General features: G+C 36.0%; 1 protein-coding gene across 10 annotated transcripts in view; it reads left to right on the forward strand.

Annotated features, from left to right (window-relative positions):
- Positions 1 to 27,088, forward strand: part of RASAL2 (RAS protein activator like 2) — a 317,365-nt gene that overhangs the window by 222,754 nt on the left and 67,523 nt on the right. For all 10 annotated transcript variants that reach the window (XM_074222116.1, XM_074222118.1, XM_074222119.1 and 7 more), the window contains exon 4: positions 18,643 to 18,749. In XM_074222116.1, the coding sequence (XP_074078217.1) occupies positions 18,643 to 18,749 (107 nt within the window). The remainder of the gene's footprint in view (positions 1 to 18,642; positions 18,750 to 27,088) is intronic.

Raw genomic sequence — 27,088 nt, forward strand, 5'->3', positions numbered from 1 at the left:
AGGGGATGTGTCTGCAAATCTTCCAAATGCTCTTTTGTCTGCATGGGAGAGTTTCAATAAAAGGAGAAGAGAATATAGAACTAAGAATTATTAAAGGTTAGGGTTAAAGAGGCTTAGAAATCTTCCATATAGGAATTAAAAAGTTAAGAGGGTGCATCTCCAGTAGAGAAAAGAGAGAAAAAGAAAAGCTGCCAATAATAAAATTTGGAGGATCATCCATATTTAAATGGTGTGAAGGTGAACTAGCAAAGGAAGCATAGAAATATTATAAGTTGAAGAACAAGAACAGTAGAACATCATGGATGGTAAGAGAGAAAAATTGTAATAGGGTAAAATGGTCTGTAATTTGAAATGCATTAGAGAAGAAATAGAATGAGGTCTGAGAAAAAAAACTGATGAATTTGGTAAGGAGAAAGTAATTGGTGACTTTTGAGAATGTAGTTTCAGTATAATCCAGATGAGGGGGAATTGAGAAAAAGTCTATCTTAGGAGAAAGTGACAGAGTTAGAAGTGGGGAAGAAGCATTTATATAGCACCTCCTATTTGTTAGTCTTATAAATGTTATTTCATTTGATCTGGTAGACATCCCTAAAGTAGGTGCTGCTAGTGACACTGCTCCTCAGTTGTGGAAACCAAGGCAAACAGATAAATGACTTACTTGTCCAGATTCACAGAACTGAGAACTGTCTGAGTTCAGATTTGTATTTTGGTCTTATTGATTCTAGGACCATCCACTAAGCCACCTACCTACCACCCAGTGGAAAGAGAAAAGATGTGTAAGCCTACAACTAAATGGGATACTAGATTTAATTTACGTGAAAATAGTTTAAGAAGTTTGAAAGCTACATACAAAATATTCTATATTAAGTAAAAGTGATATTTTTCACTTTATAAATTCTCTACAACTTTTATCCATTGCTTCTAGATATCTATATATACAAGTTATCAAAAACTTTTAAACTATTAACAACCATAATAAAAGTTGGTTCAAATCTCAGTAATGAGAGAAATTATAAATTTATTATATGTTTATTATATTTATTTATGTTTATTATATCATTAGATATTTATAATTATAAATTATAATGCAAATTATAAAAATTTTGAAACTTTGCTTCACACCCAGCAAAGTTTCAGAGATGACAAAAATTGGAAATAGACAGTACTGGAGAAGTTGTAGAAAGACAAGCACTCATATGATTGAAGCTGTGAATTGATCCTACCATTTTAGAAAATAATTTGGATTTATGCTAAATGACAGAATTTTTTTTGATCCAGAAATTCATTGATAGGGGTCAGCTAGGTAGCTCAGTGGAGAGAGCACTGGCCCTATAGTTAGGAGTATCTGAGTTCAAATGTAGCCTCAGATACTTCCAACTTACTAGCTGTATGACCTTGGGCAAGTAACTTAACCCTGACTGCCTCGATCGTCCTGATTCATATCTGGCCACTGGACCCAGATAACTCTAAAGGAAAAAGTGAGGTTGGTGTCTTAGCACAGCACCCTCTCATTCAATCCAGTTCACTTGCATATCATGGCACCACCTCCCTGATATCATCATGGTCTTCTTTCAAAAGGTCTTTGTTTCAAAGGACAAACAACAGTATTTATCCTAAGGATGTCAAAGATAGAAAGATCCAATAAAATACATCCAAAATACTTTAGCAGCACTTTTTATAGCACAAAGGACTAGAAACATTGTATAATGACTAAACAAACTGTGGTACATAAATATAATGGAATGATACTGTACCATTAGAAACAGTGAATAGGAAAAATAGAGAAAAAAGGGAAGCCATGTGAACTGATATAATTAGAAGAAAATAATATATGATACATTGACTACAGTTTGAAAAGAAATAATCAAAAAAAAAACTCAAACATTGTACATTTATCCAGTTTGACTGAAAGGAAAAAGGTAAAAATGTATCTCCCCGTTCCTTGAGTATATTATCAGACTTGATTGATAGCTTGTTTGATTTTGTTGAGTTGCTTTCTCTTTTTCTTTATTATTTGTTATAAGGGATGGGAAAGGGAAAGTAAATATTTGAAATTAAAGTGACTGAAGACCAAAAGATAACTAATTTTTTTAGAAGAGGAAGTGGTGACCAAATTGAACCAATTTGGTTCCATCTACATAGGTCAAGCCAAACTAATCTCATTTCTTTTTGGCACTGTTGTTTTGGGCAAATGGATTGGGACAGTGCTATGCAGTTTAGATTTTAGGGAAGGATTTAGTAACGACATCGTATTTTTGTGGAAAAAGTTGATTTGAGTTAAATGAGAGTAATACAGGTGGGCGTGGAATGACCAGGCCTCAAAAGTTGTCATGAACAGCTTTATATTAATTAGTTCAGAAAGATATCTGTATTATAGTAACCCTCTCAGTCATTGAACATTTTTATCTGTGACTTAGAGAAGGGTATAAAAGGCATGTTTACCAAATTGCAAGATGACAGCACCTTGGAGGGATATCAAATACAAATTAAGACACAAACTTTGATAAACTTTCCAGGGACGATCAAATCTAGCAAGCAGCTTCTAAGCTAGAAGTTGTACAAAAACAGAGGACTGACTACCCCTACTTTTGATCTTTTAAAGTTGTGGGATGTTTTTTTAAACTTCTGAAAAATTTTTACAGATGACTCTACTTCATGAATGAAAGTGTTATGTTCATTCCCCATCCCCTCAAATCTAATAAGATACAATGCTTATTAAATTTACTGATGATTACAAAAATTGGAAAAATACATTATTTATTTTATTATGTAAATATTTTATTTTCCAATCATATATAATAGGTTTTGGTAAGCTTTTGAATTTTAGTCATTCCCCCCCCATCTTTCCTCCCTCTTCCCCCCACTGAAGTTAGTCTGATAATCTTTATATTGTTTCCATGCCATATAATGATTAAAATTGAATGTGTTTAGAGAAAAATCTTATCCTTGAGGAAAAAGTAAGATATAAGAGTGAAATTGTGTAGTACACAAGATAACTTTTTTAAAAAAAAATTGAAGGTAATAGTCTTTGGTCTTTGCTTAACCTCCACAGTTCTTTTTTCTGAATACAGGTGGTATTTTCTATCTATTGTCCCTGATTATTGCACTGATGGAATGAGCAAGTCCATTAAGGTTGATCATCATCCCCATGTTACTGTTAGGGAATCCAATGTTCTTCTGGTTCTGCTCATCTTGCTCAGAATCAGTTCATGCAAGTCTTTTTAGGCAGATTTTTTTTTTGGTTTTGTGGGGTAGTGGGGTTAAGTGACTTGCCCAAGATCATACTGCTAGTATGCATCAAGTTTCTGAGTCTGGATTTGAACTCAGTTCCTCCTGACTAATGGACCAATGTTCTAGCCACAGCTCCACCCAGCTGCCCCTAGTTAGCACATTTCATGAGATAATCTCAGCAGGCTAGAATTGTGAACTAACCCTAATAAAGTGAAATTTAATAGGGAAAAATCTTACTAAGTTTATATGTGTTTAACTTGGAACTTGGGGAATGGGAGCATGATAGCAGTGTTCAAGCAAGTGATTTGGTGTTGTATTTTTTAGAGCAGAACAGAGAGCAATAGGTGGAAGTTTCAGAGAGACCAGTTTAAGTTTAAACTTTAGATCTTAGATTTCTTTTTATTGACAGTTTTCAAGCAAATGTTGGATGACTACTTATGTTGTATTGTATGAAGGAGTCTTTTTCAGGTAAGGGTTTGTTCTATTAAATGATTTAGGGATTCTGAAATTCTGTATTATATGAAAATCTCTAGATCTTTTCCAGCCGTTGTCTGGATGTCTATTCCCATCAGGAGTTTTCTTTCTTTCTTTCTTTCTTTCTTTCTTTCTTTCTTTCTTTCTTTCTTTCTTAAGGCAGTGGGGTTAAATGACTTGTCCAAGGTCACATAGCTAAGCAATTATTAAGTGTCTGAGGTCAGATTTGAACTCAGGTACTCCTGATTCCAGAGCCGGTGTTTTATCCACTGCGCCACCTAGCCATCCCTAGGAGTTTTGTATCTTAACCCAAATACAGGCCTTTGTGTTTGTGGAATTTAATCCAGCCTTAATAGATCCTATTAAGATCAATCTATAAACCATTTGGTACCTGACTCTTTTCTTCCAGTTTGTATCATCAGAAAATTTGATAAACATGTGCCACCCATGCAAGTTACTTAGGTTACACCACAGATTGCAGAATTTTAAATCATACATTTGGAAATAATTCATTACAGAAAAGCAGAAATTTAAGACAAAGGAATTTGAACTTTGTTCATTATGAATTTGTTTTTATCCAGATTTCTCTGGTTCCTGAAACTTGAAAATTAGGGATTTCACTGAATTCTCAAGCTGAGTGGATAATAGGAGTGTAGATTTGGAATTGGAATAGCACCCCAGAAGTTTAAGTTCGTGTTTTACAGCAGAGAAAATAGGTTTAAAGGAGTTGGAAAGGACATAGCTTAATTTCTGCTACAGAAAACATGGGACAGGACAGGGATTCCTATCCAAGTCATCTCATTTGGCTTTATTTTTCCACAGCTCCAAATTGTGATTCTATTTATTCCTCTTTTATTGGCAGTAGATTAATCCTATGATGACACTTCCATTTCTCTTGACATCTCCAGAAATGAATGTCTTCCTTTTTGTTTCTAAGTATCCTCCAAGACTGCTCAATTGAGTCTGACCTTCTCTCTGAAATCTTTGCAAAGCTTCCAGGTTCCTATTGCCCTCCTCTCAAATCACCTTGTATATGTACCTTTATTTTTAGCTACTTGTTTCCCTGGATATAATGTGAATTTGAGGGCAGAAACTTTTCATTTTTGTCTTTTTATCTTTAGCCAATAGTACATACAGTATCTTGAAACACAGCAGATGCTTAAAAATGCTTAGTGATTAAACCTGTTAGATGTCCATCTCTGTTAGCAGGTCTTGTTGTTATAAGATCTGGCAGAAAGAAGGCTATGCCCTTCAATGTCATTATAATCTAGATAAAACACAAGACAACTAGGAAGCAGTACAAAACAGCATATATTCAATCAAAATAATGTCTAAATACAATAGAATATTAAGTAAAGGAATTATCATTGTAGTGTAAGAGCCCTAGATTAGGTTTCATGAAGTAATTTAAATTTGAAGGATAGAGTGTAGAATTTGTCTTGTGCAAAAAGAGGTAGGAGAGCTGACTGTCAGGTTGTTGGGAATTAAGGAAAAGAACAAAGTCCTGAGAAACAAAATGAGGCTGGTATGTACAATGCTTATGAAAAAAAATAGCAAGGATAATGAAAGGGCCTAATGGCCTGGAACAGAGTATCTGTGTTGAAAAAAATTATCAAGTATGGGATTAAATAGGTAAGGTAGTTTCAATTGATGATGGACCATGAATGTCAGAGTAAGACATTTTTAATGGATCCAGTAGCTATTTGGGAGCCATTGTACATTCTTGAGCTAAAGGGATGATATGATAAAAGGAATGTTTAGGAAAATTTTGAAGAAGATAATGTTAATAAATTAGACAAACTGATAAATGTGTGTAGGCAATGGAAATGGAAGATATGAATCCGAGATATAATCGAAAAGATAATCAAAACATTTCAGGGATGGTGTCATGTCTTTACAATTAGCAGGTTTTCAGCCTGTGCCCCTCCCTCTACTTTCTTATTCAGTTCTTCAAAGCAACAAGCTTTGAAGTTGTCTGAGCAACAACCTGCTTATGACATCATTAAGGGGCATAATGCTTCTTGTAGGAAACTGGACTTTATTAGCTTGAGTGCATTGTTAACTTATTAATTAAAAAGAATAGAATATTGCTCTGTTTATATAGAAAAACTTAACCAGTCACTCCAAGATGGAAGGAAGTGAGTATACTCTGCTCTGTTGTGCCATTTGTTGTGTCTGTGACTGTCTGTGTGTGTTGTGTGTCTGTGTGTGTGCCTGCACGTTTGTATGTGCATGCACTAGTTGTACACATCTGCTGTCTCTTTCCTAGGCTGACATAAATGAGACATATCTTTTGGGTAATAAAAATAAATAGACCTGGACAGATCCTAACATCACCAAAAGCTAAATAATAATAATAATAATAATAATAATAATAATAATAATAATAATAGTAATAGTAATAATATAATGATAATAATAATAATAGTTTAAGTTTTATATAGTACATCCTCCATGCTGGGCTTTGCCCTAAGCACTTTCCATTATTTTCTTACTTCATCTCAAGTGCTCTTGTTATCCCCATTTTGCAGATGAAGAAACTGAAGCAAAAAGAGGATCAGGACTTGCCATCATTCACACAGTTAGCTACATGTCTGAGATTAAATTAGAATTCAGGTCCTCCTAATGCCAATCAGGTACTCCATCCACTAAGACACCTTTTTTGTGTGTGACAACAATAATTTTGGAATGCTAGCTGAACACAGAAACCATGAAGGATTGAAATACATTGGACTTAAAACTGATTAATAAATAATCTTTTTTAAAAGCATTATTAATTAGTCACCATCTAAAAGCATGCTTATTTTTAATTGATGATAATAAATAGAAAAATATATTGGTTCTTTTAGAGTTAAGCTACAAGATTAGGAAAAGCCTATATTTAAAACCAGTTTAAAGAACTCAGAACTGATTGTATACATGCTAAACAAAGGGGCTATGTGGTTATTGAAAAGTTGTACTTTGCAAAATTCAAATGACTTCTTACTTTTCTCAGAGGAGAGGTATGAAAGTTATTAAGAGTCTCCATTAAATAGCTTAGTAATAACTATTTTTAGGATCAATGACATGTTATCTCATCACAGTAAAGATATCTGTAAAGTGCTAGTTAAAATTTCAGTCATTTTACAAACAGGTAGAGAATTTCCCACCCTTGACATTCTATGACCACAGAGCAAGTAACTTAACTGTGTGAGCTTCGGTTTTCCTCAGCTTTAAATAGGGCCTACCTCATAGAGTTGTCATACTGGGATGAGATAATGTATATAAACTACTTTTTAAATCACAAAGTGACATATAAGTGTCATTTGTTACTTTTTTTCCCCCAGAATATTTTCTACCCTTCATTAAAGCAGTAGTTCTGTTATAATCTATCTTGGACATATTTAGAGTTAATGTGTTCAGTTTCAGGTGATGAGGAAATAGTATTCAAATATTGTTCTGATTGACTCCAGAAGGTAACTAGGGTAATGTCTGGAAATTTCAGGAACAGATTTAGGGGGAAACTTCCTAAGATTTAAAGCTATCCACTGATTAGACTCTTTGGAGAAATGATAAGTCCTTCTAATACTTCTAATGCACACACACACACACACACATCTCAAATGAAAGACTTGTTTTAATTTACTGAGAAAACTGAGACTATGAGAAGCCCTCTTTTTTCTCATCACATTACCCTTGATATCATCCTGTCCACCTCTGATTTCTTAGGAAGAAGTGACTCTTCTCTTTGACAAGGCTAGCCCCAGATTGTTCCCACTAGTCTCTTTCTCTTCCCCTAATCTTGTTTCTCTTTATTATGCCTATAAACACACCCCAGGCATTTCCATTTTTTAAAAATTCTCACTAGTTCTGTATATTCCCTCCCACTCTATTATCCTATATATTTCCTCCCTTTTTAAACCAAATTCCTTTTTTAAAAAAAAGTGCTCAGCACCTCCACTCCCTTTCCTCTCACTCTCTTCTGAACCCTCTGCATTCTGGCTTCCATCCATGGCTTTTAGCTGAAGATTATCTCTCCAAAAAGAAAGAACTTTTCAGCCAAATCTTGTTTTTCCCTGCTTGACCCACCTACAGCATGACACTGTTTACCCCCATCACCAAGATGCTGACTTCCCTGTCTCTGAACTTTCTGGCCACTTATTCTCAGTCATCCTCTGTGTTGTGGCCCTTACTTCTGTGTAGATTTCATTGATTGATGAGAAATTCTCTCTCATCTAGCCAGTTGAATTATTTCTATAAAGATGGCTCTCATCACCTGTATATATCTAGCCTTAATTTATCTCCAGAACTCTATTTCCACTAAAGAACACTTTAGAAAATTGGCATCTCTTACTTTACCTGTCCAAAATCATCCTCTATGAACCAAATCCACCTCTCTTTCTACCATCCTTCCAATGGAACACCATGATCTTGCTGTTAGCCTTGACTCCCTGACTCCTCACTCTTATATCACATGGTGAATCTTCTACCAGGTTTGGTTCATTCTTCCTTAACAAAATCTCTCATTTTACACCCTCTTCTCTCCTTTGCCAATGAAGCCACCTTGGTGCAGGCCCTCATTGTCTTCAGCCCTGGATGAGCCTTCCAGTTAGTCACTCCTTCCAGTCTATGCCACTCAGCTATGAAATTGCCTTCCTGAGCTGCAAGTTTTACTAGTTTATTCCTTCTTCCCTCATCTCCATTGGCTTTTTATTGACCTCTGGGATCAAACATAAAATCTCTCTAGCTTTTAAACCCAGTATAAGTTGGCCTTTTTCAGCCTCTTCCACTTGTGAAATTGGCCTCGTCACCCCATCCTCCAACATGTTGCTTTATCTGTTGACTACAGATATTTTCATTGTATGTCCCCCAGGTCTGGAATCCTCTGCCTGACTCTGTACCTCCTAACCTTGCTCCTGCAAGAAGCTTTACCAGAGTTCCTTCCAGTTAGTTTACCCTGGGAAATGTTCATAGGCACACTTATACACGCACTCTTCTGCACCAAGCACACTCATACCCGTGTGCACACATGCATGCACATATACTCATACACACTTGCACACATTCCTTGTCAGGGACTAATTTTACTTAACAGAGAGAGGAAAAAATAGCTCCCCAGTTACTGGCATAGTGTAAATTCTTATTTAAAGGCTTCATAGCTGTCTCATCCATCCACTTTAGTCTCTGCTCACACAGTCACCCATCTTCCTACATTGGGCATCTGACCGAATCACCGCTGGCCCCTCCCATTCAATAAGCTCCTTCCCTCTTACCATTAGCATCATATGAATACTCCTCTTTTGCATTTAAAGCTCTTCAGAATCTGACTTCATTCTCCTCCAAATTCCTGCTCACATTCTGCCAATTCTCAGCCCTGACTCTGGCCTCACTGTCTTCTTCCAGTACCCTCCTCTCTTTTACCTCTATTAGATCTACCTATAGTTCCTGTTGTTCTACATGCCTCTGCTCAAGGCCTTTCCTCATTTCCTTCACCTGCCCCGACCCCAGTAATCATCTTATTTCTGCTTGGTGTCTTATATACATACCTATGAATGAATAGGGTTCTCACTTATATTAGAATATATTTTTCTGTAGGTCAAGGACTATTTTGCCTTTATCCTCCTGGCACCTACTGAACACTATGTAAATGCTTGGTATTGATTGATTGAGAAAAGGAGCCAGTCACATTGTGGGAGGGAGGTATAAGTAACTAGTGGAGAGTCCATGTGCTCTATTAGTGCCCTTGGGATATCAAGTAAGGGAAAAAAAGAGGATGGGAATTAACATTCTATATAGGAACTTTTATGGGCCAAACTCTCATAAATATCATCTTGAGAAATGAAGGAAAGACTAAATGACCAAGAATTACCCAGGATGTTCAGTGTATACCATTATTATCAATGAGATTGCAAATCCATTGGAGTTCTAGAGTATCTTCCTCTTCAGGTTTATGAATCATGTGCATATTGTTAAAAATACAACTTCATTAAATAAGAAAATATGAGAGTTTCACATGACTGCCTGCTTTAATTTTTGTCTCTCTAATATTTCCAATAACATCCCTGGGAGACATCCCAAGGAGTCCTTGGGTCCCTGATACCATGTAAACATTGAGTATGGGGCAGGGAAAGAGTGCTAGAAAGGAAATCATAAGACTTGAGTTCAAATCCTAATTGTTCTGTTAAAGGTCTCCCTAACTTACCTGATTGGGCCTTCATTTCCTTATCTGTTAAAGAAGATAGTAGGACTATGCAGGTCTTCCATGGACCTCTTCAAGTTCTGCAACTATGATCCTGTTGTCCATGACAGTCATTTTTATAGTATCTTTTATATGACTAGCAGGACTAAAAAACTGTTCCAACACTCCCCATGTCATTCCTTAAAAAAGAGTATGGGCAGCTTCTAATTCTTCTTCTAGAGAGAAATTTATTTGGTTTCTATCTGTAAAAAAATATGGAAAATCTTTAAAGAACAGGTGTTGCCTTGGGGGTCAGGGGAACAGGGAAAAAAAAGAAGTAAGAGGATACACAAAGACTTTCCTCTCTAATATTTATCACCATTTCTATTCTTTCTACCAGTTTTTGAATAGTGAAGCATCAGGGACATGTTAACTGAATGAAATACAGAAACATGAATGATACAAATTGAATGAAATTAAAGTGATTCTGACTTTTTTTTGTTCTTAGAGCAATTGAATGGTAGTGATACATTGCTTTAAAGCAGTATAAAATAGAATGCAGAGGGAAATAAATGTCCTAGTAAAAATAATGGTTGAAGTCTTTATATAAAGTAGCACCTAGGACTACCATGATAGCAATTCTATAAAGGCAGAATATTATCTACCTTGTTATTTCATTTCAAGATATAGTTCTCTCCTCCTCTCCTAATTCCATTCCCACTGAGGAACCCTCTGAAAAACGAAATAAACCTAACCATTCCTTTTTTCCAAGAATGTCTTTCTCTTCTGCTAGATTCATCATCTGTCATTAAATCTCCTTTTTATTCAAGTGGCACTAACCTAGTTTCTGCTTTTGTTCATTTCTTTTCTTTATATCCACCATACTTCCAATTCCTTCCCATTTTACTTCTTAGTCTTCTTATCTGCTACTTTCTAAGAAATAGAAGAGTCCTGATTTCAGATCCACACCATAATTACTGACTGCTCAGTTATAATCAGCTGTAGTCAACGACATAGTTCTGCCTTTTCAATGTCATTTAAATAATTTGAGGGAGGACAGGAAGATAGTGGTATGAACCTGAGCATTTCTTTTTGCCAAGGCTGAAAATTCAATTGCATGAATGGGTGAACATTTAAATACATTAGAAAGCACTGTTGTGCATGTTAAATTTTTTATCATGCTCTGTTGAAATATTATTGATTGCCAGAAAAGGTTTTGTAAATAGACTGCAGAATTCACCTTTCTAGAATAGCATAGAAACATTTCTAAAGAAGCTTCTTCTAATAGAAGACTCAAAAGAGCATTTAATTGGTAGAGTTTTTTTGTTGTTTTATTGCATACAGAAAAATAGTGGTTATTGTCTTGAATGGTTATTAAACATATTTAGACCCTTTGCTAACCAAAATGACAAAGATAAGCTATGTTTTTCCTTTTGGGAAAGATGTGTAGATCCTTTGTTTTTGTGTCATTTAGTTGTCTTACTGTGTGACTCCATGGAATATAACATCTGTGGAATTTTCTCAGCAAAAATATTGCAGTAGTTTGCCATTTCCTTCTCCAGCAAAGTAAGACAACAGAGGTCATTTGCCCAGGGTTATACAGCAAGTGTCTGAATCTAGATTTGAATTCAGGTCTTGTGCTCTAGCCACTGTACCATCTAATTGCCCTGTATGATCTGGTTGAAGTCATTGATAACTAGCAACAGAGTTAGGAGTTTAACACAGCTCCTCTGGCTGCAAATGTAGTATTCTTCTTATTGTCTCTTTTACCTGTTTCTAATGCAGACCTGCATAGAAATGATAACCTCACAGAATCAAAATTCTCCTTTACTTGGAGAATAAAATGACATCCATGTAAATCACTATCATGTTAATAATTTCTTTTTGGTACACAAGCTATCAAAACCAGAATAAGAAAAGGAAGACAGGTGGAAAAACAATCCAAATACTGTGATGCATCAAGGTAAAGAAGATGTGCTCTTCTACACAAATATAAATGGCATTTCTCAGGTGCATGAAACTAACTATATTTTATTCCTTAAATGTCTTCATTTAATTGTTCAAAATTAGAAAGGTCATTTTAAAATTGTTTTAACTTCATGGTCAAGTTAATGGAAATTGTCATTTTCTTCATAAATAATTGTTGCTCAATGTAATTTAGCAAAACTTTTTTTTTTGCATTTCTTAATGCTAAATTTGAGAGAAATGGAGAGAGGCAGAGACAGACCAACAGAGTGACAGAGAGAATTAGGAGGCTGGAGACAGATACCATAGGTAATAATAGTAGTAATAATGATAATTGCATTATTAATGATGAAGATAGTAGCTAGTATTCACACAAAATTCTGAGATTTGCCAAGTGCATTTGATCACCACAGTAATCTTGGAAAGTAGTTGATGCTTTTATTATTTCCATTTTATGGCAGAGGAACTGAGGCAAACAATAGTTAGGCTACTCAGTTCTCTTGATCAGTCCTCATTTCTAGTAAGTATGTGAGGCCAAATTGAATTCAGGGCTTCCTGATTCCAGGTCTACTGCTTTCTGCGGATGGTAGGTACCTTTCCTATTTGACAAATTTTGACAAATTTCAAGAGCTTATTAGGACTTCCTCTTCTGAGTTTGTGCTTCTCTGGGATCTTATCATCTGTTTATAGTAACTTTCTTCATTCTTCTCAGACTTAATAGTAAGTTCAGTTAGAACCACTCAGAAGAAAATGAGCAAAAATATTATCCTTTACATGCATTCTTGTAAGAATATTTACAATCAATAACTAGAAAGGGGTCACAATCATCATCTGCAAATCATTGTAAAATTGACTGCATTCATTTAGCTGAGAAATTTGAATTTGTGAATAGGTCTTTTATTTCCATCTAAGAATTAAGCTGTATCATTTATAGTCTTGACCAGGAGGAAAGAAATTGCTGAAGTTTACCTTGGAAAGACCATCATAAATGGTGCTGTCACAGTGCAAACCTCCTTCAATAATTCCCAACATCAAGCCACCAAAAATGCTTCAACTGTCCCTGGTTTCAATATGCTCCAAGTCATCAGGGATCCTTGCTGTTGCTTATGTCTTGGACAAAAGGTTATTCCAATATAAATGTGTTGATCTTTGATGTTGGAAGTGGTACTTTGATGTCTTCATTCTTACCATTGAAGATAGCATCTTCAAAATCTAGGGACTGACTTCAAAATTAATACCTAGGGAATACGTACTTGGGTGGGGAGGAGTTTGATATACAGATGGTCAGCATTTCTTTGAATTCCAGTGAAAGTACAAGTAGACTATCAGTGATAACAAGGGGACTATCTACCAACTGTACACGACTTGTGAATGTATATAGTGCATCTTGTCTTCTAGTTCAGGCCAAGCTTGAGATTGACTCCCACTATGAATGTATTGATTTCAACTTCTATTACCTGGGTCCATTTTGAAACATTGAATTCTGACCTTTTCTGTGACATATTGGACTCTGTGGAAAAAACCCAAAGATTCATGAAATTGTTTTGGTGGATTGCTCTACTAAATTCCCTCAAACACAGAAACTTAGGCAGGATTTCTTCAATGGAAAGGAGCTCAACATGAGTATGAGGCTGCAGCCTATGGTGTAGCTGTTTAGGCTTCCATCATGTTTGAAGATAAATCTTAAAATGCAAAAGACTTGCTGTTGGAGGATTTCACTCCTCTTTCCCTTGGAATTGAAACTGCTGTGGTAGAGTTGACTGTTTTGATCAAATGCAATAGCATCCTCCCCACTAAACAGATGCAGACTTGTACCACCTACTAGGTCAAGCTCAAAAAGATGAAAGAGCCTTGGGAAATGACACAAATTTGAAGTCATGAAAATTCCCCCACCCCATCCCTCTAAAGATTTCTCAGATTGAAGTGGCATTTGAGTTTGATGCAAGTGTTTCCTTCTGTGGATAAGCGCTCAGGCAAGAAGAACAGGATCATCACCAATGATGAAGGTCGTTTGAACAGGGATGATATTGAGAGTATGGTGAAAGAGGTTGAGATATACAAAACTGAAGAGACAAGGCAATGAGATGAGCTGTCTTCCAAAAATTCTCTTGAATGTTATACTTTCAACATAAAGGAGACAATAGAGGATGAGAAACTGTGATGAAGACAAGCAGAAGACCCCTGGTATATGTAGCAAAATAATCAATTGGCCAGGTAAGAACAAGACTGCTGGTAAGGAAATATCTGAGCATCACCAGAAAAAATTAAGAGGTCTGCAACCCCATCGTTGCTAAACTGTACCAGAGTACTGGGAATATACCAGAAAGCTTGTGGGGGGGGGGCGGGGGGGAGAAGAGACTTTCCAGTGGTGGAGTAGCCCCAGCTGGAGTATTCACCATTGAAGACTCAAACTTGTAGCCAGTCAGCAAGCAATCATTAAGCATCTACTTTGTGCCAAACTAGATATTGGGAATACAAAGCTCTTATCCACAGAAGAAACACTTGCATCAATTTCAAATGCAACTTCAATCTGAGAAACACCTTTAGAGGGATGGGGTGGGGAAGTGGTGTGGGAGGGGGAATTTTCATGACTTCACAGAGCTTCTCTTCCTTCAGTTGTGCTTTTTCTTGTTCTTATCAAGAACAAAATTGACCAGATTTCTTTTCTTTAACTTCCCTTCAGAAATCTCACCTCCCATTCATTGCACTGATTGTGCTTTTGGTTGCTTCACTTGAGGTCTTATTCCTCCATCTCTCAGGCCTACCTTGCTCTTTAGCAAAATATTAAAGAGCCAACACAATGGTTAAAGAATATTTTTTCAGAAAAGATGTAGAAATCTTTTATTTTTTGTTTCATGAATAAATGGAATGGAAACCATGGGCACAGAATTGAATTCTAAGGGAAAGGATGACATATATCTGCTATATGAATAGATCTCTTACCATTACAGTCACTGTTCCAATCATTGTCCAGTGGTCATTCTATTATTCTAACACTTGTCAAAGGAAAAGTGTAAGAACACTGATATCCAACTTCTAAAAGAAGTGGGAGATGAATATGCTTGTTGAAGAAATTCCATTTTAGTAATATACTTTGAATATGGAGTGCTACTTTTCTTTCAGAAAGTTGTCCTCATAATTCTTCATATTACTTCATAGATATGATCTTATTAATCCTCACAATATCAATGAGGCCTTTAAGTAACTATTCTTAGTATACCAATTTAAGACAGCAAAACCAGGGAAGAGAAGGAATTAGTGAGTTTCACTATTGTCCTATTAGAGTTGTGTTGAAAGGTTACTGTCACCTCAGTAAGTTGTCATCTTATCTAGTTTGCCATTTTATGGTGAAAAGAATGAAGAGTTGGGTTCAAATTGTCCCAATCAAGCCATTTGCCTTTTTTCTTCAACCTAAGAGAGTAGATAAAGTTTCAGACTTTTATTTATTCACTGAGATAATATTTGTTTATTGCCTCAGCATTTGAGACTGAAGTATGCACAAAATGACTGTAATTTAATACTGTCACTATGAAAGGTACATTGATTTTACAGCAGGTGAAAATAATGCAATAGTAGTAGGGAGCATGAGGGAGGCGAGACAAGGCAACTATCTAATTTTGGCCTAGTGGAGATAGTATAGATTTTCCTTCCGACTCAGCAAAAACACAGCTTTAAGAGCATAGTAGCAGTTTTCCTTTCTGCTTTAAGTTAAAGGTTGCTGGGCCAATCTAATATTCAGTCCTGTACTTCAGCCCATGACTGGTCTAGCAGGTTGCTAATGTGTTCTTGCTAATGCTGCTCTACTCCGTTTCAAAGGAATGTTACTTATTCTTCCACTCTGTTAAAGTGGGAATGCTTTTTCTCTGAAGACTTTCTATTTTCTAATTTGTTTCCTCTGAAAAAATAAGAAAGTTTGTTTCAGAGGTTGAAGGAGGTCCCTGCTGGCTGCTCAAGATAAGTCATGTTAACTCTTAGGGTAAGGAAAGGGAAATAATGTGTAGTATCCTTTATATAAGTTTAACCAGTTTCTCCTCTTCACTCAGTTTAGATGGGATTATTACAAATTATAGAATAGGGGCAGCTAGACGACACAAGTCCAAGAGTCAGAAGGACCTGAGTTCAGATTTGTCACTTGATATTTACTCTGTGTTCTTAGACAAGTCACTTCACTCCATTGTTTCATTAAATAGACAGCGAGAGAGAGAGAGTAATCTAGTTTCTCTTCTCTCTTGAAACCCAAACTAAAATCTATACTTTGACACAACTACTTGTGACTGTTTCATGATACTGAACTATCTTTTTGAAAGACCTGGAAAAGCCCAACTTCCAGTCTTATTGGAGTTCTTGTTTAGTATAGGTTCTTGTTTGGTTGGGATGATTTTAAATTGATAATATCACAAAGTAAATATATTTAATGTTTTGTACCCAGTGTTGAAAATTATAGCTAGAAAAAAGTATGGAAGTGAATTCAAACCCAAACTAAAATCTATACTTTGACACAACTACTTGTGACTGTTTCATGATACTGAACTATCTTTTTGAAAGACCTGGAAAAGCCCAACTTCCAGTCTTATTGGAGTTCTTGTTTAGTATAGGTTCTTGTTTGGTTGGGATGATTTTAAATTGATAATATCACAAAGTAAATATATTTAATGTTTTGTACCCAGTGTTGAAAATTATAGCTAGAAAAAAGTATGGAAGTGAATTCTTGTTATCATTTACTTATAGAATGAGAGTTTTGTGAAAAGTGTTTACTAGAAAAACTTTTTTCCCCTTAAAAGCAGTTGTTTCTTTCACTCTTTTTTGGTCTAATATAAGTCTAATGAAGATAAATCATTCTTCAACTGAAACTTCACTTTTCCCCAGGACTTCTCAAGAGATTAGCTTAATATTTGACTTCAACTAAGTACGATTTGTTTCCAAAGTTACCACAGGAAGCATCAGTTCTATGAGATTACCTGCCCCCAACTCCTTTACATACAGTTTCTTCATTTGTCTTATACTTGGCCAGTGTAATGGTCTGACTTATAGTCCTTGAGTCTGAAAATTCATTTTACTGAGTGTGCTTTGACAAGCTGATCTGGTTATATCCATGTCTACAGATTTTCAGAGTTTATTAATAATCTTCTCCGCTGTACTTTATATATTCTGATTATATATTCTGACAATAGATCACCATGTTAACTCTCATTTAATATCTGATGTTAATGATGTTGATGTGGCAAGTTGGAGGACTTGCATTTTTTCATAATTTTATAATAATGTGGAATTTCATCATTTTCTAGGCATCTGATATGTTTGTAAATTAAGGATCTTGCATTGTGGCTTAAGCTGAGCTTTAATATAGTTTAGGGAAGAGATTGTGTAGTAGTGGAGAAATCAACATCCAGTATACCAAAAGTTACTGGTTATGCTTTCCCATAGGGAGGATGGGAGAGTGGGGGTGGAGGGGGAACAAGAGTAGAGGGAGGTTGGAGGGGTGTTGATTTGTGTGCATTACAGTGTCAGTATGAAATTATGTTTTCTTGGCATCATCTGGTCATAAATTTCAGTAAATGTGTGTTATTGCTGCAGATCAGAATAGTATAATGAAATTTTCTGTAATTGGGGAAGCATTGGCAGTTGGGTATCTTAATAGCCTGAAAGTAACTAATGAGGATATGCAGTTGGAACGATTGATTGAATAGCTGCAGTCCTGTGTTTCTTCTCGCGGCGTCCTCTGCAAGCTGTGGAAAGGGAGGGGGAAGAGCAAGAAACAGAGAGAGAGAGAGAGAGAGGGAGCAAGAGAAAAACCAGCTTTCTCTTAAGTGGAAGTAGCACGGATCCCATGGGCCAGGAGGCCAGAAATGGAAGTTTAAGCTGCATCGGTCTTTGAAAGGGAGAACAGCAGGAGTCAAAATGTCAGCCTCTGGAATAAGAGTTTACTCCCTTTTTGTAAGATCCAGAAGATAACACAGGACAATATTTTTAGGATGTGATTTTTTTTTTCTTATCCATGTTGAGAAAGTCTAATGTTATCTGAGAAGCTGGATTCCTTTAAGTCTGTCAGTTGAACTGGAGATGGGAAGCAGTTGTGATAAAGGTATAAATAAGTATATATCTCTTGGGTGTGTGTATATGTGCATTGATATATCAATACAAAAATATCTAAAAATAGTACAATATATCGTACATCTTAGTACATTATAGTTCAGTTAAATTTGATATCATCAAATGAAAGATTGGAATGTGTTGTCAGTTGGCATAGATTTAGGCTATCACAGTTAGAGATCTTAGTAAGGTCATATTGAGAGAACCAGGAGAAACAGATCTATTTTTATATCTGCATGGGCATATATGCGATTTTACCCAAGCTGCTACAAGCTGTCTTCTCATCTTTTGATTTGCACTCTAGTGATCATTTTATCTGCATGATACTGAACTTTGACCTTTCTGCAAAATATCACCAAATCATATTCACTGCTGGACTTGAATTTTTTTTTCTCATGCTGTCAGCAATTCTATTTTATTCACTTAACTCCTACATTGCTAAATGGATAGAGCATACTCATATATTGAGAGATGTAGATGAGGTGCTTAGTTTATTGAGCATAATTCACAGGAAACTATTTTATGAACATTGAGTTATAGATTTATAAGTTATGGTAAGCCATATCCCTAATTTTAGCCTCTTTTAATCTCATCAAGAATCTTGATAGAACAAGTACAAAAAACTATTTGGACATAAAATGCAGCTTTTAATATTTTGCAACTTGAATCAAAGGAGGGAAAAGATAGCTCCATTTCACCTTCATTCTTTTCACTGAAATTTTCAGAGGTGCCAGCAGAAAGGTCCCCACGAAGACGGAGCATCTCAGGGACCAGCACATCAGAGAAACCCAATTCCATGGATGCTGCAAATACTTCACCATTCAAAGTACCAGTAAGTCTTTATTGCCTTTCTAAGGCAGACTACTTTATTTCCCCTTATTTCCACTTTTGGAAGCAAGGAGTACAATCTCAAGTTCTAGAATCATTGAGGTAAAAATCTCCTTTTAAATTCTAGTATTAAGATTACTAACTTCAGAGGTTTACTTTATCATATCTACTTCACCTCTTTTTATGTTTAAAGGGATAATTATTTGACCTGTGGTATATCTGAATCACTATAATAATTAGTGATATTGAAGTAGTGTTTCTTTGTACTTGTTTTCTATCTTTGTACTTTTGGTGTCTTAATTTAATTAACCATTCATTGTCTACCACAACTTTATGAAAGTGATTGGTGGTACTCTTTCACAGAATGAGAATTGACACAGAGCAGGATGGATGTCAAAGCCTGGTGATAAATTGGGTCAGATTTGAAAACAGAATTGTCTGATTCGTTGTCATTTGTTTTGATTAAACCATTTTTAAAGTTGTCAGCAACTTTTTTTTGTTTATTATGAAGTTCTGGAGGAATGCCTACAAAGAAAATAACCAACTGAATTGATCAGAAGCCACATGATATAATGGACCTGGAAACTTGGGTTCAAATTCTGGGTCTGACATTTAGCAGACATTTAGGCAAGTCACTAAAATTTTCTGAACTGCATTTTCCTTATCTACAAAATGGAGATCAAATTATTTTTTTAAATTTATTTATTTATTTTCATCCATATGTACATGCATATTCCCAAGTTACATAATTTCCCTCCACTTTCCCTTCCCACCCCCCCTCCCCTCAGCACGGAACAGTCAGGTTAGCATTTTACATAGATATTTTGATATACATGGGGTTTTGGGGTTTTTTTTTTAGGTTTTTTGCAAGGCAAATGGGGTTAAGTGGCTTGCCCAAGGCCACACAGCTAGGTAATCATTAAGTGTCTGAGACCGGATTTGAACCCAAGTACTCTTGACTCCAGGGCCAGTGCTTTATCCACTGCACCACCTAGCCACCACGATATACATGATTACAAATTAGTAATTTTCACCATGAGGAATTAGGATTAAGGAAAGAGACACATAAGAGATAATTTTTATAAAGTGCTCATCAGATTTGGAAGGGTTTTTTTCTATGTGTTTTGTTTTGTTTTGTGTTGTTTTTCTTCCTCTGGATGGGGATAATAAAGTCCGTAAACCAGCTAGCTCTCTGAACTGCCAAGAGAGGGGAATAAAAATTATTATCACCAATAATCAATCACAGGGTTGTTGAGAAAAGTTCCTGTATGTAGAAATGAGTTGTTCTTATGATAGATTAAATATTAACTATTTTACTCTAAAATTTTAGTTGTATATGTGTGCTACAAAAAGAAACTAAGTTAAGAAGAATTTTATGACTGGAAATTTTAGTCAACCTATTTTTTTTTCTTTTCGCCTGAATTTTTTGATATTTGTTCTCTTGTTTGTGGGTCAGAAATGTACCAGTCAGTCAAAAAATAAATTAATCACTTAGTATTTGGCATTATACTAAGTGCTAAGTACAGCATTACAAGTAAAAAGAAATCCCAGTCCTCAAGGAGCTGATGTTTAATGAGAAAAGACCACACACGAAAGGGAACTGGAAGAGGAGCATAAGGAGAGGTGAGTTATCTGGACGACATATTGGTAAAGTGCAGGTATTCCAGATCAGAACTAGGAGAGGAATAAAGAATACCTGGACTCTAAATCTAGAGGTTCCAGGGGGAACCAGAAGATGATTTTAGGAATGAACAGATGCTCTGGTTTGAGAAGGGCACAGGCACTAAGGGAAGTTCCATGTTAGAAAGCAGCTGGAACTTGCTTGCATGTCATTTGAATCCAATTCATTGCTTTTCTACCATATTGACAGATAAACTGACAGAAAGACAGACAGATATAGATAAAGATAAAATAAGCCATTTTTGCATTCAAAAATTAATTTGAGTCAGTAGTGGTATTTTGCTGCTGGCATTGCTTATAAAAGAACATTTTGGGGGGATCATTTTTAGTGTTGCCAAGTTAGTGGCACAGATTTTTATATATAAGTTGAGAGGCAGTATGGTGTGATAGAGTCAGATCAGGAGACCTGGATTTTAAATCTAACTGGGACCTCAATTAGCCCTTGGAAATTCAGTAATCCTCATCTGGATAACAGGAGTAACAATGTCTACTGCTTGTCCCAAAGGGATGTGGAGAAACATTAAAGCCCTATGTAAATGTAAGATATTAATACTAGTATTTCAGTAAGCTATCCTTTATTAATGAATTTTCCCAGTAAACTGGTATTAGGAATCAACGGGCAGCTAGGTGGCACAGTGAATAGAGCACTAGCCCTGGAGTCAGGGGGACCTGAGTTCAAATCCAACCTCAGATACTTAATCATTGCCTAGCTGTGTGACTTTGGGCAAGTCACTTAACCCCATTGTCCTACAAAAACAAAAACAACAAAAAAAGAAAAGGAATCATCGGTATGTTTTCTAGAAGGCACCATTTGTTCTTGCCCCTTAGAGACTTGTTATAAACTACAATGGGAACATCTGTTAATACCTTTAATATTTGTAAAATTAAAAAAATAGATCTAAAGAAGGTAAAGTTTCTCAAGTTAGGACTAAAATTTAAAGCTCTTGAAGATTTTTTTGTATATTTAAAAGTTACTTTCTCTGTTACAGAGATATATTTCTAATTATTTAATCTTTGAAAAAGTATTCTTCCTCCCTTTTATCATCCTGCTTAAAACAGAAAACAATGCCATGAAATAAAGCTTTGTGCATATGTATGTCTGTGTGTGTATATGCATACACTGTTTTTTGAACAATTATATGGGTTCAGTGTTTCTACTCATCAAGTAGAGCCAGTTTATATTGAATTTGAAAGAGTTGAAAAAGAGCACAGAGGAGTGCTACCTTAAATGTTGACTTCTCAACTTTAAAAACAATAATCACAGTTGTTTGGAGAAGCTACATCAAATATGGAGCCTAAAGCCTTTGTATAGATCCTTTCTTTTATTATTTTTTTTATGATTTTGCAAGGCAAATGGGGTTAAGTGGCTTGCCCAAGGCCACACAGCCAGGGAATTAAGTGTCTGAGGCCGGATTTGAACTCAGATACGAACTCAGGTACTTCTGACTCCAGGGCCAGTGCTCTATCCACTGCGCCACCTAGCCATCCCTGTATGGATCCTTTCCATCAGAACAGTTGAGTTATTTCAACAACAAAATTTGCAGAAAACCAGTTATTTTGGAAATGAAATGAATGGAAGTCACAATCTACTGAGATCTCTTTCCATCAAAGGTGCAGTAACAATCTACTTAACTTTTTGGGAGACTTCTAACTGCTTCAAGTCCTAAATTATAAACCTAGAAATATACAAAAAAGATATGTGAACTGCATTTAGCCATCACAAAATACATATATCTGGTATTATAAAAAAGGACTGAATCACTTTCAGATCTTTGTATATAAAATAAAATGGTAAACACTGAAAGTAGCAAAAAGTAGCAACTGGCAGCAGAAAATTGAAAATACCAGAAAAAAATAAAAGGCTTTAAGAAGTTCTATACAAAACCTAAAACTAATTGTAAACTAAATGACTTCATTTTAAAGAATGATTGGATAAAACAAAAATCATAGATAGAATTAATGATTTCATCCTAGATAATGACAATAATGAAATAACCTACCAAGACTTATGGGATACAGCCAAGGCAGTTATTAGGGGATATATCATCTTTAAATGCTTATATGAATAAAATAAAGAGGAAATCAATGGACTAAGCATGCAACTAAAAAAAAGTTTGATAAAGAAGTACTATACAAGCAAGAAGTCTGAGTACATGTAACAGCCTGGCAAAGACCTACCTATATATGTTAATGACCCATCAGGGCAACACTGAATAACAATTTATGTCTCTTGGCCTTCTTTTTCTCATCTGTATACAAGAATTTTAGGCTAGATGGTCTAAAATGGTTCTTCCAGTTCTATCAGGCTGTTAATATTAACTGTTCAACATAATATTTCACAATCAATAAGAAAAGAAAAAAGGCATGTTCTTTCTAGAAAATAAAGATGTGTAATAAATTTTAGAAAGAGGTTTCATTTTTTTTTAAAAAATCATTTAACAGTATAAACTTTCAGTTTCTTAGAAAATTCACATAAGTAGGAAAAATGATGTCCAAGTATTCCTGTTGAATTCTTGGGAGTTGAAAACTATTCCTATCTCAACTCTGCTATTCATTTGTTGTGTGACCTTTGGCAAGTCATTTCTGCTATTCTAACCCTTATTTATCTCATCTGTAAAACAAGAGCATCATGCTATTTGATATTTTATGATCTCTTCTGGCACTAAAACTTTTTGTTTTCTTCCATTAACACTGCCAGATAAATGAAGTAATTTGAATACCTTTGCAAAATGGCCTATAATCCCAAAACAATTAAATATATCTGTTATCAAATTATAACTCTAATAAGCAACATCATGATCAATACAGTTGCTTCATATCAGAAATATATTGTCTAAGGATCATTGAGGCTTAAAACTTATTTGGGTATGTAAATGACTGATGGAATTTTATAGTAGGTAGTTTAACCTTAAAGTTAAACTCAAATCATAAGATGTCAGGCCTTAAACCTTTAAGGATCTAATCTTACAAAGAAAATAGTTTGCTTTTGAGCAATTCTTGTTTTCTACTTTGGATGGAAGTAGTGGTGAGAATTAGGAGTAGTATCGTTGTTATTGTTGATCACTCACCAGATTTTTCTAGAAGGGGTGTCAGTGATAGATTCATAACATGGGCTCTGCTTCCCCACTTATTTTTCAGATACTCTGGGAATAAAATAAATAGAGTAAAGCGAATCAAGTTTGGAACCCATCAGTGACATTCTTTTGACAAATAGTTATGCATTTTGCTTTATGACAGACTGGTAGGCGGTGCAATTACATATACAGCACATTCACATATAAAATGTATATGGTCATTGGCTTCATTAAGCTACATATTGAAGTGTTCCTTTTTTCACATAATAAATAAACCAAATAAGATGAACTTTTCTACTTATTGATATAACCTTTTCATCCTGATATCATCACTCAGATCACAACTCTAATCCCAAAAGCCAAAAAGAATTTTATATCTGGTACTAGAAGTAATAGAGCACCACTGAGTTGATTAAATAATGGAAGGGTATCCATATGGTCAGACACACCTGTGCTTTAGGGAATCAGTTTGACAAGTTATTGGAGGATAGACTGGAACAAGGAGAGACTTGAAGCCTGGAGACAAGCCAGTAAGCTGTTTTAGTAGTCCAGGCAAGAACTGATGAGGGCCAGAGAAAAAATTAGGTCTATATGAGGCAAAGATAAAAGCAGTTGGACTTGACAATTGATTGTATTGGGATGTGAGAGAGAATAAGGAATGACACATGACACCTAGGTTACAAGCCTGGATGACAAGGGAATATGGTGGAACCTTTAACGATATTAGGAAATTTAGAAAGATGGGAGGGTTTGAGGGAAAAGCTAGAAAGTTCAGTTTTGGATGTTCAGTCAATATCTGTTGATGGGAGACTAGAGGTCAAGAGGGGTTGAGGTTGAATAAATAAGTCTGAGAATCATGTGTATAGAAAACCATAAGAGATGATGAGACCGTTAAATGTAATAGTATAGAGGGAGAAGAGAAGAAAGTTTAGGACAGAGCTTGGGAGGTAATCATAGTTTGTGGACATAATGTGGATAGCAGAGACAAAGAAAGAGAGTGATCTCATAGAATAGCAAGGAGAAGAGGGTGATTACAGTATCAAAGGCTACAGAGAGGGCAAAAAGGATGAGGAATGAGAAAAGACTATTAGATTTGACAATTAGGCAGTTATTAATGACTTTCAAGAGAACAGTTTGAAGTTGAATGATGAAGCCACACTACAAAGTTAAGCAGAGAGTGAGAGGGCAGCTAGATGGTGCAGTGGATAGAGCACCAGAAGGAGGAGAGGGAGGGGAAGGGGGAGGGGGAGGAAAAATAAAATGGAGGCATGTATTATAAACAAAATCTCAAGAATTATAACCACAAAAAGGAAAATCAAGTATTTTGAAGATCTGGTGGACATGGGCATCATCGAAGGCAATAGGGAAGTGTCCATTTGATAGAGAAAGATTAAAGGTAAGCGAGAAAGTGGGGATGATTAGGAGAACAGTCTTCTGGAGAGGGGAAAAAGAAATAGAACAGAATCATTTGTCTATATAAAAGGATTTACCTTGACAAAGAGAAGGGCCACCTCTTTATGTGAAACACAAGGGGGAAAAAGGAGACAATGGCAGAGTAATTTGACATGGGAAGAAATGGAGCCCTTTCCTTATGGTCTCAATTTTTTTCTGTGATAAAGAAGGCAAGCCCTTCAGCTAAGGGAAGTTGAGGGCTAGGGAAGAAACTCTGAAAGATTAAAGAGAGATGAAAAAGTTTGACACTTCTACTATGGTAAGTGGGATTACAAATCAGTTAGATCTAAAAGGATTACTCACATTGAAGGCCTAGTCGAGATTTTGTAACATAAGCTTATTGTAGATTCAGTCAATATAATATCATGATTTTTTTCTAATTTTGTTTAGCAATATGCAAATAAAAGTCAGCAGATGGTGGATGTAACCCTCTGCTGAAGTTTGGCATGGCCAAGGTCTTCAACAGAATGAAGGGAATTGAGAGGAAAAGACAGGGTAGAGCTGAACTGGTTCACCAAGAGGTCAAGATAGTGAAGTGATGAGAGTGTGACCAGTCATGGTCTGGTTAAGAATGAGAAGTAGTGGAATGTGAGGGCCCAGTAGGCTTGAAGGTCAGGGTTGGGAATTACAAGATGGAGGGACCAGTGGAGTTATAACAGACTATGATTAGATAAATGAATTTCCTGGTTCATGAATATGTTTGTGACCTCTAGTCTCCTATCTACGCAAACCTACTGAACATCCAAAACTGAACTTGCTAGCTTTTCCCTCAAAATCAATGCTATGACCTTCTCTGTATGTGGCTGAGATGAGGTGGAAAATTAGAGCATGGTAAATTATTAATGTGAAGAATTGGAAGATTGGGGTATTTAAGAGAGTTTAATCTGAATGATGATTCTGGTATAAGAGTAGGAATTGAAGAGGGCCAAAGCTGACCTAGGGATTGAATTCATTTAGGAACAAATTTAGGAGAATGTTGTAGAAGTTTATAGACAATAACTACTAGAATCTTTTTGGCTTATGAATAAGAACTAAAAATCTCTCAGAAGGAGAAATTCCTGAAAGACAGTGGTGGAGGCCAGATCTAGAAATGGCATTGGGTAGCAAGGCATAAACCAACTCTCCCATCTTAACCAGTGAGCTGAAGTTTTAAGTGAAGTGAAACCAGTTCTGCAAAAGGTAGCTGTGTCATCAGAAAATTGTCAAGTCTCACTGAGTACAAGATGGAAGGTGTAAGAAAGTAAAAGCAAAATCCAGTTTGTTACTTATGGAGAGCATACATTCTAAGAGAGCTCAGATTGAAAAATGAAAGTTTGGAGGGCAAGTGGTGGTAAAGGAATGATCAATGGGAGATAGAGAATAGGGTTTAAAAAATAGTAAACAGGGGTCAGAATCACTGAGATGAGCAGGATATGACAGGGTGGAACAAGCATTGTGCTAATCCTTCATTGAAGAAGGAGTGCGGGTTGGTTATCTCTGTCAATAGGAGTTCATCCTTGGGTGCATGGTTGTCCCACCACATTAGGTAGCAATAGGTAGCTGAAAAGCAGCCGGCGAGGAGGGAAATAAGGAATCCTGGTTTCCAATTCCATTTACCCATAGGTGTGCTCAGAGGTATCTGGAATTTAATAGAAGGACATATAGGCAAGGTAGACCCTGTGTGGCTATTGCTGGCCCAAGAGGGTACCTGGAACACACTGGAACTGCTCGGGCAAGGCAGGGGGTAGATGACTAGAGGGGGCACCCACCTGAAGCACAGAGGCATTTCACAGTGGGCGACCCATACTCAGGTGGTACCTAGAGCACAATGGAAATGGCACAAGCAAAACCAGCCCTTTGAAGATGTAGGGACCCAAGGGGATGCTCGGCAGGCAATGGAATAGAGCTCAAGCACCTCAGAAAAAGTGGCATGGCCCACAAGGGCTCCTGGCCCTCACTAGAATAGAACATCATGACAGTTTATTAACATGCTGCTGTAATAAATATTAGGCACTTGTGTGTCAGACAGTAAGCAACTTGTTCTTGAATTTTTTCTATATCCAGTCCCAACTCATCCATCTATCCATCTGTCCATAATCTGTCCATCCCTATTTTTATTCCAAAATTCTATGTTGTTATCTTTTTGGATCCTGTATCT

The sequence above is a fragment of the Macrotis lagotis genome, chromosome 2 (genome assembly GCF_037893015.1).
Source record: "Macrotis lagotis isolate mMagLag1 chromosome 2, bilby.v1.9.chrom.fasta, whole genome shotgun sequence".
Classification (NCBI taxonomy): domain Eukaryota; kingdom Metazoa; phylum Chordata; class Mammalia; order Peramelemorphia; family Peramelidae; genus Macrotis; species Macrotis lagotis.